The 22,120-nt window shown below is 45.2% G+C and overlaps 1 protein-coding gene across 10 annotated transcripts in view; it reads left to right on the forward strand.

Moving 5' to 3' along the window:
• PTK2 (protein tyrosine kinase 2) overlaps nt 1-22,120 on the forward strand; it is a 253,684-nt gene that overhangs the window by 176,764 nt on the left and 54,800 nt on the right. For all 10 annotated transcript variants that reach the window (XM_029222747.1, XM_029222740.1, XM_029222744.1 and 7 more), the window contains 6 exons: nt 5,795-5,851; nt 8,228-8,325; nt 13,474-13,558; nt 17,661-17,761; nt 19,390-19,505; nt 20,351-20,451. In XM_029222747.1, the coding sequence (XP_029078580.1) occupies nt 5,795-5,851; nt 8,228-8,325; nt 13,474-13,558; nt 17,661-17,761; nt 19,390-19,505; nt 20,351-20,451 (558 nt within the window). The remainder of the gene's footprint in view (nt 1-5,794; nt 5,852-8,227; nt 8,326-13,473; nt 13,559-17,660; nt 17,762-19,389; nt 19,506-20,350; nt 20,452-22,120) is intronic.

Here is a 22,120-nt window from a genome sequence, read left to right on the forward strand (position 1 = left end):
AGTCCGTCTGTGCTTGCGTGTGTGTCTGGTCGACGACTTGAGCACCATATGAGCAAAGTGCTTGCAGTCAGACGTCTGGACTAAACGTGACTTGGAAGGTGCCTTGCCTCCTGGGACTTCCAGCTCCAAGCCTCGTTTCCAGGCCGACTCCTTGGTGGTTACTGGGTGGGCGCCCCCGATGTGCGTGCGTGCCCTTCACCAGCGAGTCTCCCGGCAGGGGTTCAGAGCATGATTGGTGTTCTCCTCGCTGTCGTGCGGGTGAGGACACGGGTGACCAGTCCAGGGCTGCTGGGTGAGTGGTCAGGTCCCAGGCTCCAGCCTCGCCCCGTCCCGTCACCAGCTGGCCAGTTGGGTGACCTTGAGCAAAGCACTTCATCTCTGGAGTCTTCATCTGTAACAGGCCTTGATGGTTGTTGTGAGGACTACATAAAAATGTCAACAAACGTGTATTAACGAGTGGTTATTAGCACATTATTTATCTAAAGAAAACATCGTGCCTTTTCCCCACATTTGAATTTCCCATTTGAATTAGGGTGAGTAGTATTATCCCCATTTTACAGGTGAATAAGCTGAGACTTCCACAAACTAAGGCCTGTGGGCCAAATACGGCTCACCTCTGTTTTTGTTTTGCTCCTGGAACTAAGAACCGTTATTACAGTTCTTAATGGTTGGGGGTAAAATCAAAGAATAGTACCTGGCATCAAAACTATGTGAAATTCAAATTTCTGTGTCCACCAGTAAAGTTTTGCTGGAACATAGTGACACGTTCACTCATGACGTGTCTGCTCACCCCTGCAATCTCAACAGCAGAGTTAAGTGGTTGCAGTGGAGACTTTGTGAGCCGTGAAGTCTAAGATACGTACTGTCAGACCTTTTGCAGAAAAAGCTGGCCGACCCCGGTGCAGGTCACAGAGCACAGCGGGGCCCTTCCTGGCTTCCTGAAAGCCCTCCTGCCCCCGGCCCCCACAAGCCGGTCACCACCTCCAGGGCTCACGGCAGGGTCACGTGTGCAGGTGTGGTGAGAAGCTGTGCTGTTGCTGGGTCCCACTGAATTGCTGAGCAATCCCATGACTGTGCGTGTGCTGCCCTGGGGGGGGTGCCTCATCAGGCCTCCTGAGGGCAGCAGGGCGCCGACCAGAGGCTGTTGTCAGAAGCGCTTGGCGTCAGGCCCCGAAGGGCAGGTGGAGGAGGTGGAGAGGGAATCACCTGGCCCACCTCTTCCCCGCGGGGAGTGGTTGGCTCCTGAGAGCTTTGTGGTCCTGCAGGCTCCGCTGCACTTCCTTTTGTTTACAGCCGAGCGTCCACTGCTCTGTCCCTCTCCAGCTCGAAACTGACCCCTGCCCAGTGACTCCGGAGGCTTCAGGCTCTTTGCGTGACGGAGCATGACAGGCGTGTGTCACTGGTTTCAGTAGTGACTTCACTAGGCCTCTTTTCCTTTGTTTTAAAACGAGAACTTTGTACTTTTCTCTCCTAATTTCTGAGCCGTCGGTTTCTGCCCTTTTAGCGTGTCTTCCCCTCATTTTTATTTTACCACGTATTGTGATACCAAACCTTTCAAATTACAGTGTTATCCAAGGTTTCAGAAGTCTCTGTCCACTTTTCAAAATGTTTACTTTGAAATATTTGACTCATGGTCCTAGAATTGTCTCCCAAGTGCACAGGCCCAGTTAAGCCTTCCAGGGATGCCCATGTTGGGGGTGAAGTCCCAGAACATCCTTAGGGGAACACTCTGAGGTTTCGAAGCATCAGGTATCTGGTCTCACAAATAAAAGTCCCCAGAAACGTATTGGGAGATAGTAAAGAACGAAGCCCGGAGCACGGCGGCCCAGGAGCTCTGCTGGAGCGCTGAGTGGCTGGAGACTGTGAGAAACTCAGGGCGCCTCTGGGTCCCCCAGCTTCCTGCCTGGGAAACGGCGATGATGATAACAGTACCACCATGTACGATGCCCCTGAGGATTAAATGACGATATGTGTAGCTGTTTATGATGGTGTCTGGCGTTAGGGTGAGCGCTCCGTTAGCTGTCGTCCAGGTCAAGTGGAGAATGCAGAGCTGCTTTCCTTTATTTGTGATGAGATCTTTGAACCTGTTTCCTTTTCCTTTATATTTTCCTTCTTTTATGTCATTATTTTGGGGGCCAGGCGGTTTCAGGGTGGACTCCAGTTTTTCAGGGGCCCTTGAGTATGTAAAAGTACCTTTCATCTCAGTGTCATACTGTCCCATAATCCTAAAAACCAGGAAAGAAAAAGGGAAGATAGAACCAAATCAGTGTCAAGAATTCTTAGAGAAATATGCCGAGTATCCCCACTTGGAAAGTCCTATATAGAAGGTTATGGTAAAACCTTTGTAGGTCCACGTACCTTCAGTAGTGTTGACCCTTCTGCATAAGAACCAACTCAAGGAGAACACAGCAGCAAAAGTTCACGTGACGTCACGGTACCCATAGCCACACCCACGTGTCGTCATGAGTAATGCCCAGGGAGCTTGGATAATCCCCAAAGTTTTTTTGTAGAATTCACACAGCACTGAAAGAAAAAAACTGCAGGCTTTCTCTTGTGATTGTGTGAATTAATGCAAGTGCATGCAAATTGGTTTTTCCCACGTCACTTTTGTGTGTTAGCCTCTGACACATGAGCCATTTTATTCTTATTCCTTGAAGCTGGTTCAGAGTCGGTATCCCTGCTGAGAGTTTTATAAGAAGAGGCCGTCTGGGAAGCGCTTACAGTCCCACCAGGAAGGCTCCTTCCAGAGGCCTCAGAAGGAGGGAACCAAGGAGCCTCCCACCTGTTTGTCACCTGTCCTGTGCAGGGCTGCACCACAACTTCACGTGCATCTCTGTAATCCTCACGACGGCCCCACCAGGTGGCCGTGCTCTCGTTGGGCACGTGAGGGCACAGCTGAAGCGCAGACAGGTTCAGCGGCTCCTGGGGTGGAGCAGCGCCCAGACACGCAGCTGTGGCTGGCCTGGCTTCCTCGCCTCTGGGTCACGGGGAGCGCCGTCCCCTCCTGCACTGTTGAAGGGCACTCCTCCCTTTCGTTCAGCAAGTGCTTACTGGGTGCCTCCCAGGCCGGTCGGCCCTGGGTTGGAAACTGAGAACGCAGCGGTAAACAAGGTACATACAGCAGGGCCCATTGCCCTGGGGGCTCTGCTCTGGATGGGGGCACACGGTTGACAAGGAACCAGAGGACCGTCAGAGGGTTGGTAGTGATGGGCCCCGAGCAAAACATGTCAGGCAACGTGATCGAGAGTGATGGGGGTGAGGACGCGTCTCTGAACAGGTGACACTCAGGTGGCAGATACCATTACCCACAGAGGCGGAGGGACAGGCGGTCAGTGACCCCAACAGCCTTGGGAAACTTTGGTGCCTGCAGAGTCGATGGGTCCCCAATATCTCCTTAGTAGAGCTGAGAGCCAGGTGCAGGGGGTGTTGAAGATTCCGGAGCAAATCTGGTAGCAGGGCGGCAGAGGCAAGAGATCTGGGCAGTTTCACTGCCAGAATCGGGCCCCTCAGGGTCAGCTAATGTGTTTGGCCTCCAGAGGTGTGTGCTTTGTGTGAAAGGGGGCAGCAGGGGTGGGTCTGTGGTTGCAGGAAATTGAGCCTTAGTTGCATGTGGTCTGAGGGAGGGGCGTGAGGGGAGCTTGTCTGACTGCAGACAGAGTGAGTGGCTGAGTGTCCGTCTGTGGGGCCTTAGCCCTGGCACATTCCCCCGCTTAGCCCTTTCCTTGCCTCTGCCTTAACACCACCTCCATCCCCAAATTGCATCTCACCTTACACAAAAGCAAGGCTCCCGGCCTAGGAACCATCACTCACTCTTCTTGATAGTCACTGGGAACAGGATAGGAGGGAGAAATTTAGGAATAAAGAATGTAAGGTTTGGGATAGATTAAATAATTTTTTTCTTTAATCCTGAAAGTAGTATTACCTATAAACATGTAAGAATAATATAAATTATCCACCTGGCATACAGGACTCACAAATAGGTAACATTTGCTAAATCTCTAAAGGAGAACCGATTTATTGACTTTACATTCTGCCAGTCGAATTTGTTTTTACTTTAATCACTTTTAATGATGATTACGAATTAAGAAATGAATTCTTGGGCTTCCCCGGTGGCTCAGTGGTTGAGAATCCACCTGCCAATGCAGGGGACACGGGTTCGAGCTGTGGTCCAGGAAGATCCCACATGCCGCGGAGCAACTAAGCCTGTGCACCACAACTACTGAGCCTGTGCTCTAGAGCCTGCAGGCCACAACTGCTGAAGCCCGCGCACGTAGAGCCCGTGCTCCGCAACAAGAGAAGCCACTGCAGTGAGAAGCCCGTGCACCGCAATGAAGAGTAACCCCCGCTCGCCGCGGCTAGAGAAAGCCCGTGCGGAGCAGCGAAGACCCAACGCAGCCAAAACTAAATAAATAAATTTTTAAAAAAAGAAGAAGAGGGCTTCCCTGGTGGCGCAGTGGTTGAGAGTCCGCCTGCCGATGCAGGGGACACGAGTTCGTGCCCCGATCTGGGAGGATCCCACATGCTGCGGAGCGGCTGGGCCCGTGAGCCATGGCCGCTGAGCCTGTGCGTCCAGAGCCTGCGCTGCGCAACGGGAGAGGCCACAACAGTGAGAGGCCCGCGTACCGCAAAAAAAAAAAAAGAAGAAAGCAAGAAATGAATTCTTCCAGTTGCTCTTAGATTGGGTCTCAATCGTTACCGTAGCAGTATGTAGAACAGTTGATACCTAGAGACCGTAAACTATATGTAGTCTCTATTTTCTTTGGTTTCTATAATTTTAATATCTGAATGGAGTAATAATGGCAGCACAGAAGAAAGAACTTTTAGTTCTTTAGCTTTTAGTTTCTCTGGGGTTAAATTTTGAAAACGATCTCTCTTCAGATGATAATTCAGGAAGTACTGCCCCTCCTTTCCTGGCCCATCAGCCTAAACCCTTGTGCATAGAGCTACTAAAGGTTTTCCTCTTTCCAGAAAGAGGAAGACAGACAAGAGCTGAGTGATTTTTCAGTGTAATTGTTATCCAAGTGAGTGGGTGTTTTCTACAAAAGGGGTTTTCCCCCCACTAATATGGTGGTGGGTCTTTAAGTTGCTGCATTACTGAAAGGAATTAGTGGAAACATTGGAACTCCTTGACATTACGTCTGAAAAGAACTCGTTTCAATGTGCTGTTTGTTCTGATTTTATTCTCTTTGGCACATCTTTTACCCTTTTGACATTAATGCATACTGTTTAAATATCTGAGTGAAAAGTTACAGGAGAGAAATTCCTGGGTTGCTTTCACTCTGAACAAATGAAATAAGTTAGCCCAGTTAATCTCCTCAAAAGTCAGCCTGCCGTTTTGTTTTCTAAAGGAGAACATCCAGACTGTGCTGTGGAGTCTAACTATGAATGAAATCTAAGCTGTGTTCTGGAGGTACCGGTCTTGTTTGGAGAAATCCCGGTAGACAGCGGTGTGGCTTTAAACATGTATTTGGTGTAGTTGAGGGAGAGCTTTGCAGTCAGTACCGCTTGGTGGGTTTGAATCGTGCAAACAGTTGTTTCATGTCTTTCTGTTTTCCACAAGGGCTTTCTCTGTTAGTCTCTTTGCTCTCTGAGGAACAGGTCTGTGTATTATGACATGTTGGACCATGATGTCACTTTTATTTCCATAAATGACTCATGTGTGAGCAAAAATGGAGTAATAGTGTTTTAAGAATAATGTCAGCATGGTAGGGGGTTTAGGCAGATCATTTTGCCTTTTCAAGTTATATTAAAGGCCAGGGGGTTGAATATTTCACCTCTGTTTCCTTTCCTACAGAAACAGACGACTATGCTGAGATCATCGACGAGGAAGATACCTACACCATGCCCTCGAGTGAGTAGACTTTTAAATATCTCGTGTTTAAACGGTTTAGGTATTTATTGTCCTTTTAGAACTACTTTTAAGACCTTATTGAGTTCATAACAGAAATATTCTTTTCAGCCTTTAGAATTCTGTATTGTATGCGCCCACTGCCAGGTCAGAAGCCTGAAACTCAAATATCTATAATAAGTCAGTTCACTTATGGGGTTTTTGTAATCTTGTTTTCTGGCTCTATGATAATATAACCTTTAATGATTAGAGCATTCCCTCTCTGTAGGAAATTAGTATTTAAAGTTAAATATGTATACTCACACATATATACAGCTCTTTGAATACACACATTTAATGAATTGCATTTCCCCTTTGAACTTTCATTTTTTTATTGCCCTTGACTAAGCAATTACAAAGAGCAGCCCGCGTCCAGTCCGTCCAGCTCCGAGTTGGAGGTGTGGGGAGAGAAGGGCTCTTCACTGACCACCCCCCCACAGCAGCCTAGCAGTGTCACCCTCTGCTTCTCTCTGCTGTGCAGCTTGCTGGTGAAGAGAGTCTGGGAGCCCCAGCCCTTGTGGTGGGGTGTATATAGTCACAGCTCTTGAGTTGGAGACAACCTTGGAATTTCACTCAGGTTAAAAAAAAAAGTTAACCCTACGTCTTAAAGAGGCCCAATTAGGAGTCCACCTTACAGCCTCAGAGGCCTGATAATTCAACATCTGATGTCCTGGTTTCAGTAGAGCTCCATGTATTTGGAAAATAAATGTTTCAGGTGCTTTACGCTGTTGTGTAAATATTTTAAAAGTTGTTCTCAATAGATTTACCATATACACTGAGGAGAGTTACCAAAATAAAGAGAAACAGCCCAGCCCTCTCAGGCAAACATTATCCTGGGTGGACCTCTCCTTTCAAGAGCTCCCAGGTTAGTGATTTGAAACAGAGGCAAGAGCTGAAAAACTTAAATGTGTTTACTTTGACTTGCAGTAGCAATTTGGGAAAATGTTTAAATTTAGATTTAAAGTTTTGGTTAGCCAGTTAGCCATTTGTACATTCCTGCAGAGTATCCAGATTTTTATTCGTATATTTTCATAGTTGAGTGGTAAATGTCCAACATGGCTAACTTTTATCCAAACCCCACAAATACGGTTATCATATAGGAATTTATGGGATAGAAATGTAAAGCATTGTATATCACACTGAGTTAACTTGAGGATATTACTTGCGCTTGGTGTTTGGTCCTCTTTTTTGACCCGTGTTGACAGTCAAAATATTTAAGAAAGTAAATACTGAAACGTACTCTCCGAGTTTGTTGTTGTTAACCTAATTGCTATTAGTTATTTCTAAGCAAGGTCTTCAATTTTTTTCTCTCTTAATTGCAATACAGAAAGCTATGGAATAGATGAAGGTAACAGGATTCCTTTAAAATAACTGCATTTGCTTGCAATTGCAACCGATGGAATGATAACGGGATGTTTCAGTTTTCAGTTAACTTTTATTTTAAAATTTTTTCATTGGTTTACTCATGCTGTTAAATCAATGGAACTACTAGCTAAAGTGATTTTAAAGAGGAAAATAACCTTCTAAAATTTGGGTTGAATTTTCTGTATGATTTATAATTTGACAAATTAGAAGAAATCAAAATACCAAGCAGTTAATTGGATTGGAATCATCCACTAGGTTCCTAGTGGGTATTTTCTTTCCATGTGTCTCAACAGCCTGCTAAATAATTGGTTTTGTATAAATCATAACAATTTAATACATTAATTTGAGGCACATGCTCTCAAAAATATAAAATACTTGTAATTTATTATGTGATACGTTCAACCGTGATTCCAAGTCATCTGATTTTGAAATCAGGCTTTAGAAGCTCCCTCTTTAAACTCTTTTAGCTCCGTGAATAATATAGATAGGATTATAATAAAGTGGAAAACTCTTAAACTTATAAAGCTGCTCATGAGACAATTTTTTGTTCCCTCCATATTTACAGACTTTAGTTACTTGTAAAATAATTGCTTTAAATAACTGTTTTTTAGCCTTCATATATTAATACCTGAACTAATAGCTCATATTAATTAAACATACATAAACTTGGAGCAATTATTTAGAAAACCATCAAATAGATAATCAGCTAAATCAGACATTCAAAACTATGAAAAAAATCTACCTTGTATAAAACTGCTCATTTTGGTAATTCAAGCAGTGCTGTAACAGGTACATAAATTCCTTTAAAAACACTGTTTAAGAGAATTCCACTCTGTTTAAAGCATTTTCATAGAATGATGTGCCACCGATGAAGTTTTTACTCATGGATGATGATGAAATGAAGTGTGTCCAGTGTTTTCTACACTGGGGATGTTGCACTGAAGTATCTTCTGGTGTGTGGATCATGTTTTGCAGCCAGGGACTATGAGATTCAGAGAGAAAGAATAGAACTGGGACGGTGCATCGGAGAGGGCCAGTTCGGAGACGTGCACCAAGGCGCTTACACGAGCCCGGTGAGTCCTGTCAGACAGCAGCTGAGCCGCTCCTGCTTACGTGTAGGCTGCTCCTGTTCGTCTTCATGGGTCCTTAGTTCTTCAGGGTGTTTGCAGTTGTCCTTCATAAAGCTTATCACACATGTCGACTCACTTGCTATTTTCAGAAACCAAAAACTGGCAAAATTAGCTCCTGAGAGCTGGGTCTTCTATTCGTTTTAGTCTTTCATCCAGCCTCTGTCATCAGTAATGGATTCCACAGGTGATTGTTCCCTTGGGTGCAGTTGACAAATAGATAACAAACAGATGCAAAGTCAACAGCAGTTAGCCAGCGTTCCCAATTACCTGCATTCTCAAGAAAAGAACATTAATTTGCCCCAAGTTGCCCTCCAAAAGAGATCAGTGAATTTTTTTTAATGATTTATTTAAGAATCATCTCATTGAGATACAGTTTGCATACTATGAAATTCACTCTGTTAAAGTGCACAATTCAGTGGTTCTTTAGTATATTCACAGAGTTGTACGGCCATCACCACAGTCAATTTTGGAACATTTTCTTTACCTCAAAAGAAACCCCATACCTTGGCGAGGATGTGGAGAAGAGGGAAGCCTTGTACACTGATGGTAGGAATGTAAATTGGTGCAGCCACTGTGGAAAACAGTATGGAGGTTCTTCAAAAAAGTAAAAATAGAACTACCATATGATCCAGCAGTTCCACTCCCGGGTATGTATCCAAAGAAAACAAAAACACTAATTTGAAAAGATACACGCACCCCAGTGTTCATAGTAGTATTATTTACAATAGCCAAGACATGGAAGCATCCTAAGTGTCCATCAACAGATGAATGGATAAAGAAGACGTGGTACGTATATGTATACAATGGAATATTATCCAGCCATAATAAAGAATGAAACTTTGCCATTTGCAACACCATGGATGGACCTGGAGGGTATTATGCTTAGTGAAATGAGTCAAACAGAGAAGGACAAATACTGTTATGTTATCACTTCTATGTGGAATCTAAAAAATAAAAGAAATGAACCAATGTAACAAAACAGAAACAGACTCATAGACATAGAGAACAAACTAGTGGTTACCAGTGGGGAAAGTGGATGGGGGGAGGGGCACGATAGGTATGGGATTAAGAGGTGCAAGCTACTATGTATAGAATAAATAAGCAACAAGAGTATATTGTACAGCACAGGGAATATAGTCAATATTGTATGATAACCTTTTTTATAATAACTTTAAACGGAATATAATCTATAAAAATTTTGAATCACTGTGTTGTACACCTTAAACTGATATACTATTGTAAATCAACTATACTTCAGTTTAAAAGAAAGAAAAGACAAAAGAAGCCCCATACCTGTTAGCAGTCACTTCCCATTCCACCCTCTCCCCAGCCCTTGCCAATCACCAGTTTGCTTTCTCTTTCTCTAGAGTTGCCTGTTCTGGACATTTCATATAAGTGAACTCACACAGTGTGTGGCCTTGTATGATTGGTTTCTTTCCATTAGCATAATGTTGTCAGGTTCATCCACATGGTAGCCTGTGTCAGTACTTCATTTCTTTTTATGGCCAAATAACACCCCATTGTATGGACAGACCACTTTTTGTTTCGCTGGTCATCAGTTGATGGTCATTTGGGTTATTACCACTTTTTGGCTGTTATGCACAATGCTGCTGTGAACACTCGTGTGCAAGTTTTTGTGTGAACATAGTTTTCGGTTCTCTTGAGTATGTGTGTCTAGGAGTGGGATTGCTGGGTCATCTAGCCACTGTTTAACTTTCTGCCGACCTGCTAAGCTTTTTTCCAAAGAAACTGCCCCAGTTTCAGTTCCTAGCAGCAATGTGTGAGGTTGCCCATTTCTCCACACCTCGACCAACGCTTGCTGTTGTATGTCTTTTTTTATTAGATCAGTAATTTTTAAATGACAGTTTAAAATAACAGTACATACATGTTCAAGAAACTATTTTTAACTAGAATAATGACAGTGAACAGAGATGGCTTTAGTAGGGATATAATAGCACAGATGATTGACCTTTTGTGACCCCCGATATGGAAACTGCAAATGGCAGTTTTTCCCCTTGTGTCTCCTTACCTATCAATTTTCCTATATCCTTTACACATGCGCTAGGGATACACTGATCATTACTTTTATAACCGGAGGACTGTAAAAGTCTTTCCTTCGAGGAAAATAGATAATTGTTGTTAGAGATTCTGTTTTTTAAAGTTCAGTTTTGAAAGTTTTTACCTTTATACTTACATAAAACTATATCATTTATTATATGTTTTTATCCATTATCTCTTTTTCCAGTTTTTTACTGTATCTGTATTGTTTATCTTCTTAATTCTCTTAACTCTGCTCTTGAGGCAAAATGCATTAGGAAGAGCCCTGGATCTAAATTTGATCAGAAGACCTAAATCTTAGACCTGGATCTACCTGACTGTGAGATGTAAGGGAGGTGAGGCTTCTTGATCTAAATTATTGGACTTGAACCCAGTGGTCTCTGAGCTTCCTTACATCTCTAAAATTCTTAATAAGCAAGCATTCTGAAGTTCCTGGAGTACAGGGACTTACCAGGATCACACAGCTAACAGCAGGTCTGATAGACTTTATTTCAATCACTTGTAAGTAATTCATTTTAGTTGTAAAAATACAAGAGAAAAATTTTTTTCAATATCCATAGTGTTTACTAAGTATTTGTTGAGTGAATCCCAGCCTCCAGGAAAATATCAGTGCTCACCTTTTTTGTTGAATGTCTTTCTGATACACATCGTATGTGAATGCTTGTTTATTTTGTTTTTCATGTGGGAATCTAATTTTATAGCCAGTTCATTCCTCTAGGTTTCCGTTAAAAATCCTTTTTCCAGATTATGCTCTTTAGTGTTCTGTAAGATGTAATAACATTTTATCAGGGATTCTTAATAATTGGTCAAATGTAACTCAGCATAGATTTCATGGGCAAGAACCCAGCACTGGTTACGTTATTTGAGATTCAGTGAATTCTTTTAGCAGTTATTTGTCGATCGTCCCCCAAGAGGCAGCTCGGTGGTGGGGACATTGTAATGAACAAAACGATCAGGGTTCTTGCTCTCACAGACCTTAAATTCTATCTGAGGCACGAGGGGACTGGCAAAAGCAAACACACTGAGTATCAAATGGGGAATCTGTGCTCCGAGAAAAACAAAGCCTGGGCTTGGGGAGGTCAGGGCCCTCTTCCCGTGAGACGCTGACACATGAACAAGGAGGGGCGGTCCCATGAACAAGGAGGGGCAGTCCCTGAGCTCCCCGTGGGGAGTGTGCCAGACAGGGCGGAGCTCCAGTGCAGGGACCCCAGGTGGAGCTGAGCCGGGAAGGAGGATGACGAAGAGAAGCGAGCAGAGGGGGACTGGGCCGGGTGCAGTGGCGGCACACGGGGCGGCAGGGCAGCCCTCATTCTCAGAGTCATGGGCACGAGGCGTATCTGAAGGCTCCCAGCACACACTTTTCTTTTTTTCTTAGGCCCGGTTATCAGGTTCATTTTTATAATTTGAGCATCGCTGGTCATCTGCGCACGCTCGCATCATTATTATCCTTAAAACCTTGCTTTACCTTGGTTTTTATCCTTAAAAACCATGCTTTAAATCTATTTTCTCTTAATTCATCCCAGAGCAGTCCTTCTCTAGACTCACTTGTTAAGATCTTTTGAGTGTCTGCTAGCTGTTACTAACTCAGAGCCTCATCACCTGCCCCTCACCTCGGCCTCGTGGACACCAGGGTGGCATTTTCATTCAACATTGAAGAACTGCTCTGTCCCCCTAAACTCTGCTTGTGTTTTAAAGGAGGTAATGAAAATTGTGTCGTGAGCAGTTACCGAGATGTGTTCGCATCTGCCCCCTTTTAAAGGCTTTTAGAAAACCCTGTGCTCAGTTCTGGTCTTGCGTGCTGTGGACTGACATCTTCTTCTCCAGCATCAGGTCTCTGTGACCAGCCGCTCTGACAGCTTGGCACCCCCCAGGCCTCTGCAGCCTTGGGCCACTAGTCACCGGGCCTAGTCCATGGACTGATGGCCGAGCCACCTGGTCTGCCCACGTACGCCCCTTTGTAGACATGCGGCCCGTGGAATCTCAGGCTTAGCACCCACTCGAAACTATGCATTTTTAGAGAGCAGTATTTTCCTTGCGTTTCTTTACTGTCTTAATAAAGCACCATGTTCAATATTTGAGTTGAATTGACAGGATTGATGGTGACTTATGGTCTTACAGAAGTTTCTGTTGTTATTCAGATCTCCTGTAAAATGGGCATTTTGTGTCATTTCTCAGGTATACCAATCAGCCTTATGCACATAGAGGTAGAATTCATGGTGCTGGTCCTGGAAGTTTGCTGTGTAGTTACAGAGGACAGACTAAGTCATTCAGAGCAGAGTGGTTGCATTGAGGTGTCCTGGGTTGCTAGTGACTCTCAGAAGGCCCCAAACTCAGACGTTTAACAGATGGGCCTCTGTGCCAGCAAGCTGCCATCCCACCAACATCTCAAGCCTGTCTTGTCCAGAGCTGGGCTTCTGATCTCCCCCTTCTCTCACCAGAAACCCGAACTCACCCTCCCCGACGCCCAGCCTGCTGTCTTCCTGCGCCGCCCCCCCCGCCTCCGTGGCGCCTTTCCTCACCTCCCCTTCCGGGGGGCCTCTCACTTAGGGTAGAAGCCACAGGGTCTGACCCCTCTATCCACCCCTAGCCGGCATCCCCTCCCCTCCAGCAGTTCTTTGTTCTCATCCCCTCTCTTCTCCTCTCCTCTCGGGGAGGTTACCTTCTAACCCGCTCCAGTCCACGACGGATGTCTCGTTCACCATGTTTGTCTGTATCCTCCTCTGGGATGTCAGCTGGAGTAGCACAGGGGTCGCCGGCCCTTGTTCACTGGTGCAGCCTAAGCCCCTACAGGAGTGCCCGGCACTACGGAGAGGAAATGTCTGTGGAACAGACGAATCGCCTGCAGCGTTTTACATGCACGTCTGTTTTCTGGGGTTTTTCTACAGAGGATTTTAACTGTTCCTCTGACTCTTGAGATTGTACGATTCTGGTTCTGTCTGATCCAGAATCCAGAGTTGCAGAATAAACAGCCTGTCCTCAACATGCCCATTGATTAACATAGAGACCCTCTTGTTGCATGTGTCCCTGTCACAGGAGAATCCAGCTTTGGCGGTTGCAATTAAAACATGTAAAAACTGTACTTCGGACAGCGTGAGAGAGAAATTCCTTCAAGAAGCCTGTAAGTTTCTAGAAATGTCTGTGGAACTCCATTTGACTTTCTGTGAAATCCAAACTGTCTCTGAAGATGTAAGAAAAATAATGTTTTGACTTTTAATGAGACAACTACATTTATTACGTTGCCATGCAATTAGCATCTGTATTTGTAGAGGCACGTGTCTACAGAGTTTCCCAGGTCAGCTGTCATGTTTGGGATGTAAAGGCAGATTGATTTCCTGTCCCTTCATCCTCCGGTACCTTGCACCATAGCCACCTTCACCCTGGCATTGGGCAGATATATAGAGATGCCAGCAGGCCCTGGAGTTGGGGGTGAGCGGGACAGACACAGTCCCTGCGGGATGGAGCCCACGGATGAGTGCGGGAGAGGAAATCCTGCCCGTCCCGAGGGGGCTGCTATGGAGAGTTGTGTGTGATGGGTCCTCTCTCCTGAGTGCAGACCCTCGGAGAGCCAGGATCTGGTCCTGCCCGTTTGCACTCATCAGGCTCTTTCCCTCCTGCCCTCAAGCTGGGTCGTCTTCCTGCTTCCGTTCGGCTTGTCCCTTCTGACCACATACTTTAATAGTGTCTCCTTAGGAGGCTTTGTCACAGGGCCCTGCTCTTTCCCTTCCGAAGTGTCCATAATTAAATATGCATTGTCTAGGGATTTCCCTGGCGGTCCAGTGGGTAGGACTCTGTGCTCCCAGTGCAGGGTACCCGGGTTCCATCCCTGATCCGGGAACTAGATCCCACATGCGTGCCACAACTAGGAGTCCTCATGCCACCACTAAAAAAAAAAAAAGATCCTGCATGCCACAACAAAGATCCCGCATGCTGCAACTAAGACCGGGTGCAGCCAAAACAAACAAACAAATAAATATATATGTACACACACACACACACACGCACGCATACGCACATGCACACACGCACGCACACACACTGTTTAAAAGTTACTCTTGTCTCTGTCTCCCTCTAGTCTTTAAGCCCCAGTGGGGCAAGGAACGTCTCTCTTCTGCTCACCGCTCAGACCCAGAGATAGCACAGGGCTTAACTCATAGAAGGCACTCAGTAGCCACTGGTCGTGTGAATGAGTCTTGGTGCCCTTCATCACATGTACATTGAATTTCAGAAACATTTACCACCCAGTAGTCCAGTAAGTCACAAGTCATGGATGAGTCATGTTGTGAGTTCATCAGTTAAGTCGCAGCAAATCCCAGTCCTGTCCCTGGATCTTTGACTTAAGTATAAGACGAGGCCTGTTGATGACTTCTGTCTCAACTAGTTTATTTCTTCAGGGCATCTAGGCCAAGAAAACACAGAATATATATCAGCCATCATTACCTAACAGCCTGTCCACCTTACCTTTGATGGTAAAGTGCATTATATATTTTCAAAAATGCACATTTTTAAAACGGCTTCTCTTTCTCTAAAATTTTTATGAACAGTTATTGTATCGTGATTTCTGTAGGGCTTTGGAATCACCATTACAGAAATCAACTTTAGAGTTTCACAGGAGTAGTCAGTTCAAACTAACCTTGTTCTCTTTTTGAAAGGCTGTTATTTCAGAGGAACATGATGGATGTAGTATACCTAAAATCCTGTAGGGCTTTGACAGGTTCTATACGTAAGAGGGGAAGTAAACTTTTTCTATAAAGGACCACATAGTAAATACCTTAGGCTCTGCAGGCCAGATGGTCTCTTGGCACAACTGCTCAGCTCTGCCATCAGGGTGTGAAAGAGCCACAGACAGCACATAAAGGGCTGAGCAAGACTCTGTTCCAGTGAAATTTCGTTTGTGAAAAGCAAACAGCCGTCCCTATAGCCTGAGCCCCTTGCCCCGGGTGGATGAATAACAGGTCAAACCGCTACACCTATTGGGTTTTAGTTCAGCAGGGGTAGAGTTTCCTAGTGACCACAAGATTCTCCTCTTAGCCCTGTACTGTGTAGTACTTTTAATAATTACTTCTGTAAAGGGTAACATAAAACCAGAAATGATGGTAAGTCAATTGAAAATGAGTGAATATACTGGGTTCCTGAATGTTTATCCAGAAATATCACATTATACGTAAGTGATGAACTGCATTGACAGGATGAAACTCAGTGATACGTTTTGGATTTTGTGCCAGGTGTTTATGTGGGGGGGGGGGTGCTTGTTTGTTTTTAACTACCAGGTCCTATTCTTGGAATATGTAGGCAAAATTGAGGGGGAGAAAATACCTTAAGGGTTTCAGTTCTCTCAAGTGAGTGTGAGGTGACTTTGCAAGAAGCCAGTGTAATCCTTGGGTGCGTTGGTAGGATATACAGTCCTCCATATCCGCAAGTTCTGCATCTGCAGATTGAACCAACTTCACTTGAAAATATTTGGAAAAAAAATTCCAGAAAGTTCCACAAAGCAAAAACTTGAATTTGCTGCGCTCTGATATCTATTCACATAGCGTTTACATTGTATTAGGTATTACAAGTAATCTAGAGATGATTTAAAGTGTAAAAAGGATGTGCGTAGGTTACGTGCAGATACTCTGCCGTCTTTCAGAAGGACTGGAGCATCTGCAGGTTTTGGTTTCCCCCCGGGGGTTCTGGAAGCCCTCCCCTGTGGACACGGAGGGAGGGCTGTAGGGCGTCTAGAGTGAAAACTGTGAGAGGCCTGTCTACTCCACACGCATCCAGCACTGAGTTGCGGTCCACACTGGGCTCCGTACTAAAATGGATACTAAAAGATATTTGCTCCTGCTGTGATTCTAATGTCCTTGCTTGGCATCATAAAAATCAACCCCAGGGCTTCCCTGGTGGCGCGGTGGTTGAGAGTCCGCCTGCCGATGCAGGGGACGCGGGTTCCTGCCCTGGCCCGGGAAGATCCCACATGCCGCGGAGCGGCTGGGCCCGTGAGCCATGGCCGCTGAGCCTGCGCGTCCCGAGCCTGTGCTCCGCAACGGGAGAGGCCACAACAGTGAGAGGCCCGCGTACCGCAAAAACAAAAACAAACAAACAAATATCAACCCTGTATTGGTCCCCAAAATTTTAAAAAGTTTTCTTCATTTCAGTAGTCTATGAAGTCCAGGTACTTTGGGGACCACTGCAGTAGGTCACATGTAAAGTCACTTCCCGTTTTGAGGTTCTGTGAAGTTTGTCCTGCTTCTCACTAATCCTAGTCAGCGTACTGTGCAGGTGAGCTCCTTAGCCCTGATACTAGATGTTAGAGATGTATACACACTTAAAAATACGCACCCACACATAGGTATGTGCGTGTATGTGCAGGGCCCTCTTGGTCATCTTGGGCTCAGTGAGGCAGCCACACTCACGTGACAGCCACAGGCCATATCTGGCATCAGACTTTCTTTGACGGGAGTACAGGACTGGAAATAGCAGATCAGCATTCCTCCTGTAGGGAAGTCCTCACAGCAGTCCGGGAACTCGCTTGCTTAGCCCTGATAGTGATCAGGTACTGTGAGGGGATGAGGCCACAATGGTGGGCTCAGGAGCCACCCGGGTCCAAAGTAGAAGCCCTCACAAACCCGTCGCGTGGGCTCTGGGGCTCTGCAGGGGACACCCAGCCACACCCACGCTCAGAGGAGCTCTTGCTACCCCATCAGCAACTTACCAATCGGGGTGGTTTTTACCATGAAGGGTGTTGCTTAGAAAATGAATCACACATTCCAACTTCATGAGATTTCCAAAGGAAAACCTAGAAAGTTAGCCCCAGGTCAGATTTGTCCGTGGAAAATAAGAGGAGGTTTTCTTAACCCTTAGCTCTCACAGTAGGTCCCCCTGTAGAGTTGCTCACAAGTTCACTGCAGGGGCATCTTGTGCCTCACGTGGTCTGCTTTTTCTGTGCCATTTTATGGCGACTTGTGAGCTGACCTGACCGGTGGAATTGAATTCCCAGTTGCCACATCATTAGCCTTGAGTTTTTTTTATTCTTACTTTTTGGCTGTGCCACACAGCTTGTGGGATCTTAGTTCCCCGACCAGGGATTGAACCTGGGCCCTGGCAGTGAAAGCACCGAGTCCTAACCACTGGACCACCAAGGAGTTCCCCATTAAAATGCCTTGAGTCTTATTTGAACTAGTCTTCAGGAAACTGAAATGTCTTCAAAAGACCGACCGTGGACCACTGTTTTCCCCCAGTAACGATGCGTCAGTTTGACCACCCTCACATTGTGAAGCTGATCGGAGTCATCACAGAGAACCCCGTCTGGATCATCATGGAGCTGTGTACGCTCGGAGAGGTACCTGCCCCACCTCCGCCTCCCGCCCGCTCCGCCTGCCCCCTCGGGGAAGTGTGCGACATACACCCTAGTGAATATGAGTAGAGCGTCTGCATCAGTAAGTTCCCAAGTAATCCCCTAACTCAGTGCTGGCAGCAGTGTCTTCCCATCCAAAGGATTTGTCAGGACTGGAAGCAACAGGTGACCAAGCGGTCCTTTTTTCCCTCTCTGTTGCTGTTGTCTGAAGAACAAGCCCAGGACTTTGAGTGAAAGAAGCAACGTTAGTGGAGTTTGGGTAAATTAAGGCTGAATTTATGTAAATCAGAACAGTTGCTTCATCTTTTTGGGCATTCACTTTTCAGTGTCTTTCAGACCAACTCATGTTAGTCACAGTTTCTTTTTAAAACGTGAGTAACAGACTGTGGGCCGATGTCCTTATTTGACTCTGTCTGGATCACAGAAGCTCTTGAGTCGGTGTATCACCACCGCCTGGACGCTGGTCCCACCCGGGCCTGCTGAGCCACACAGCCTCTGTCTGTGTCCCCAGGCTGCTCTGTGGGCCCCTGCTTGGGGCAAACATGGCAACTTTCCAGATGTCTACACATGACTCTGTGGCACTGAAACCTAGTAGTTTAACCTTCTGACACATTATACACGTTACTTCTTCTTTGAAGGACACCAAACAGTCTTGCTTTTAATGAAAATTGGGGTTTTCTGTTATCAGGAACCCGAGGGTGCTTTGGGCCCGTCGTCCTCTTCGTGACGGCGTCAGCCCTGCCTTCCGAGGACAGGCCACTGCCTGGTGCCTCCCACTGCTGTCCCCTTCAGCTTGGGTAACAGTTGGCGAGTGAAATATCTGAGGGCCTCTCCGGTGTCTTTCCTTCCTCTACCATGCCTTGCCAAATAAAATGGAATGTTTACGGATTTTTTTTGTTCACGTTATTTTTCTGCTTTTGTTTTTGGAGAGTTTGCTAATTCTTCTGGCTTAAATCATCAATATTTCTCCTTCGTGTAGGAGATTTTGTAGGATTGGAGTGTTAAATTCATTAGCCTTCTTTGCTGTATTATTAGCATTTAGCTGAATTAGTCATGATAGTGGTAGTAAGGACCAGTAAGCCTAGTGCGTAAATACCCAACACGGGACCGTTTTATCCTTCTTCACCCAGAACCTCCTGGGGGCAGAGGGAGAACCTCTTGCCTCCCCTTCCTTTTCACCCCCTTGTGCTCAGGTCTGCCTGGGGCATGAGGAGGTCTGAGGGAGGTGGACTGACCATGGCTGTGGAGGAGGCTTGTTTGAACGGTAACTGGAGCTTTTTGTTCTCCAGCTCTCATTATCTGGCAGTATTTTATACTGTGCCTTTATTCATTCCCTGGAAGCATCTTTCCATATTTTTTCAGAAATGTGTCTAGAGCCATGAAGATTCCAATTTTGCAATTGGATCTCAAGTAAAGAATGATTAACCATAATTTCTGAGCTGATATGTTTCTTTCATTATGCTTTTTTTATTAGGGTAGAATTGAAGCCATTCTCATAAAAATGCATTTGGAAATGATCAGCATTGTTTTTGAATATAGCTCTTCTGCTGTTGATTTTTAGTCTCTGACACTAACTCTTTCTCTTTTTTCTTTTTTGGTCACTGTTCAAAAAGCTGAGGTCATTTCTGCAAGTAAGGAAATACAGTTTGGATCTAGCATCTCTGATCCTCTATGCCTATCAGCTTAGCACAGCCCTTGCGTACCTAGAGAGCAAAAGATTTGTGCACAGGTGAGACCCGGGTGTGAAGCTGGTGAGCTGCCTCTGAGCAGGAAGGAGGTGGGGAGAGGTTCTCACTGGGCCCTGAGACCTTTCGTTCCCCCACCTCTCGTACACGGACGGCACTAAATGTCCTGCTGTGCGTATCCCAGCCGAGTGTAGTGCCCTGGTGTGGGAACACATGGATTTGAGGGGTTTTTCCTCACATGGAGTATGAAACAGGCCCATTATTCCTTGCACAAATACTACTGACAGCCTCTACGTGGCACTATGGACCTAAAACAGATATTGTCCTGGGACTTTCCAGGACACCATAGCGCCAGGAGTGACATCTGTTGGCCTTCTGCAGAATTTCTATTCATAATCTGGGTCTCTCATTTGAATACAAGTTAAAGCCCTTACAACTTATTTGCCTTGCATTGTGTTGTTATCCGGCACTGAAACGGACTGCATCAGCAAAATCGTTTACAAGTGTTCCAAAGATCATTTTACTTTCGTTAATGAGGTTTTTTAGTAACCGTAGAGTTACACACCCTGGTCGTGTATACTGTCTATCAGTTAATGCAGCTGGCAATATGATTGCATGAAAACTAATAAGTGGTTTCATTATTTGAGAATATTCTTCACCATCATTCAAAGTAGTAATCACCACATTAATGAGTAAGTATCTGCCAAAAGGAATATATTTGAAGTAAAATAATAAAAGTATCTCTCTGTTTCAGTGTATAATAAAGCTCTTGTTTGTATTGTATATAAGCTGTCTTTCAGAGTACCTGTGTGTTTTTATATAATATAGATGAGTTTGTGGGGTTTTTCCCTTGTATTAAAATGTATCGTCCCAAATTCTTCCTTATCAGGGACATTGCTGCTCGGAATGTTCTGGTGTCCTCAAACGATTGTGTAAAATTAGGAGACTTCGGATTATCCCGATATATGGAAGACAGTACTTACTACAAAGGTAAGAAATCAGAGCAATAAATCAGAAACAGGCTTGGGATCTTTAATGATTTTTAATTCTGAAAAAGGTACATTCTAATATGCTCAGCTGATTTTTGACAGTGGTATACAGTCAGGTCCGTGGAGGAAAGACAGCCTTCTCAACAAAGATGCTGGAGCAGTTGGTCATCCCTGGCCAAGAAATGACCCTCAACCTGAACTCACTCGCCATTAACTCAAATGGATCATAGACTTAAATATAAGACATAAAACTATGAGACTTCTAGGAAAAAACATAGGAGTAAAGTTTTCGGATCTAGGGCCAGGCAAAGAGTCCTTAGGCTTGACACCAAAAACAGACATAAAACGGAAAAATTGATAGCTTCTTCCTCATCAAAATTAAAAATTTTTGTTCTGCAAAAGACCCAGACAGAAGGATGAAAGGACAAACTACAGAGTGGGAGGAAGTATTTGCCAACCACATGTCTAACAAAGGACCGGTATCTAGACTACAGGTAGAACTCTCAAAACTCAGCAGTAAAAAAAGAAAGGACACAGGTAGAAAGTGGGCAGAAGATATGAAGAGAGACTCCACCGCAGGGGTTATTCAGATGGCACATAAGCATATTACCCACCAGGGAAATGCAGGGTGAGCCCACGGGGAGGTATCGTGCACACCTGTCAGGATGGCTAAGGTAACAGTAGTGACAACACAAAATGCTGGCAGACACAGAGAACATAAATTGCTTGTGCAGATGTAAAATGGTACAGCTGCTCTGGAAAAGAGTTTGGCAGATTCTTAGAAAACTAAACATGCACCTCCCGTACGACCTAGCTATTACACACCTAGGCATTTCTCCCAGAGAAATAAAAACTCACATTTACACAAAACTGGTGTTTGTTCATTGTAGCTTTATTTCTAGCAGCCAACAGCTGGAATCAGCCTGGATGTCCTCCACTTCGTAGACACAGCTGGCTAACCTCCCCGCAGGGTGGTGGGTGCCCTGGCTCAGTGCACGCCGCCGGACTTACAGATCTGCAGTCTGCCGACTCCAGAGACTTTGATCCTTTAGCTTGGGAGCTGGACTCTAGCTGAAGGGATTTTTTCTTTAGTTTTCCCAATCTTGGAATCAGATTGACTTGGTTCTTCAAATTGTTACTGATTTTCATATTCCTGGTACTTCAGCTAAGGTTTGGATTATAAGTCCATATTACGCTTTTAGTATATTTTCTAGTTATTACCACCATTTTACAAAGGCCAGCTTCTTGCTCAGTTTGTTTGCTTTTTGCATTGCCGCAAGATGAGCCCGAATCTTTCGTCCACGTTAGTCTTCTTCACTTTATACTGTGGCCGCTGATCGTCCTCTGTCCGAATGCTTCTGTATGCTACAGCCTGACCCTTTTCACGCGGAAGGAAAAGTCTGGTGGCTTACTCATTCTGATTATGTAGTCATTTAATTTTAAAACGACCAAGCCACCTTTCCACTGTTTTAAAATACATTTCCTATTACCTCACATCCTGACTAGTCCGAACCCTAGAATTCCACTAAAGGGCTAAACTCCAAACAGCACGGTGGCCAAGACCCTACATCATCTAGACAGCACTTAAAGTGGGCAACTGACGAGTTCACGCATTGTTATCTCAGAGAGGTCACTAAGTCTAGATCCTGCTAGGCTTCAGGAGAACAGCC

Source organism: Monodon monoceros, unplaced genomic scaffold, assembly GCF_005190385.1.
Source record: "Monodon monoceros isolate NGI ecotype Baffin Bay Population unplaced genomic scaffold, NGI_Narwhal_1 Super_Scaffold_14, whole genome shotgun sequence".
Lineage (NCBI taxonomy): Eukaryota > Metazoa > Chordata > Mammalia > Artiodactyla > Monodontidae > Monodon > Monodon monoceros.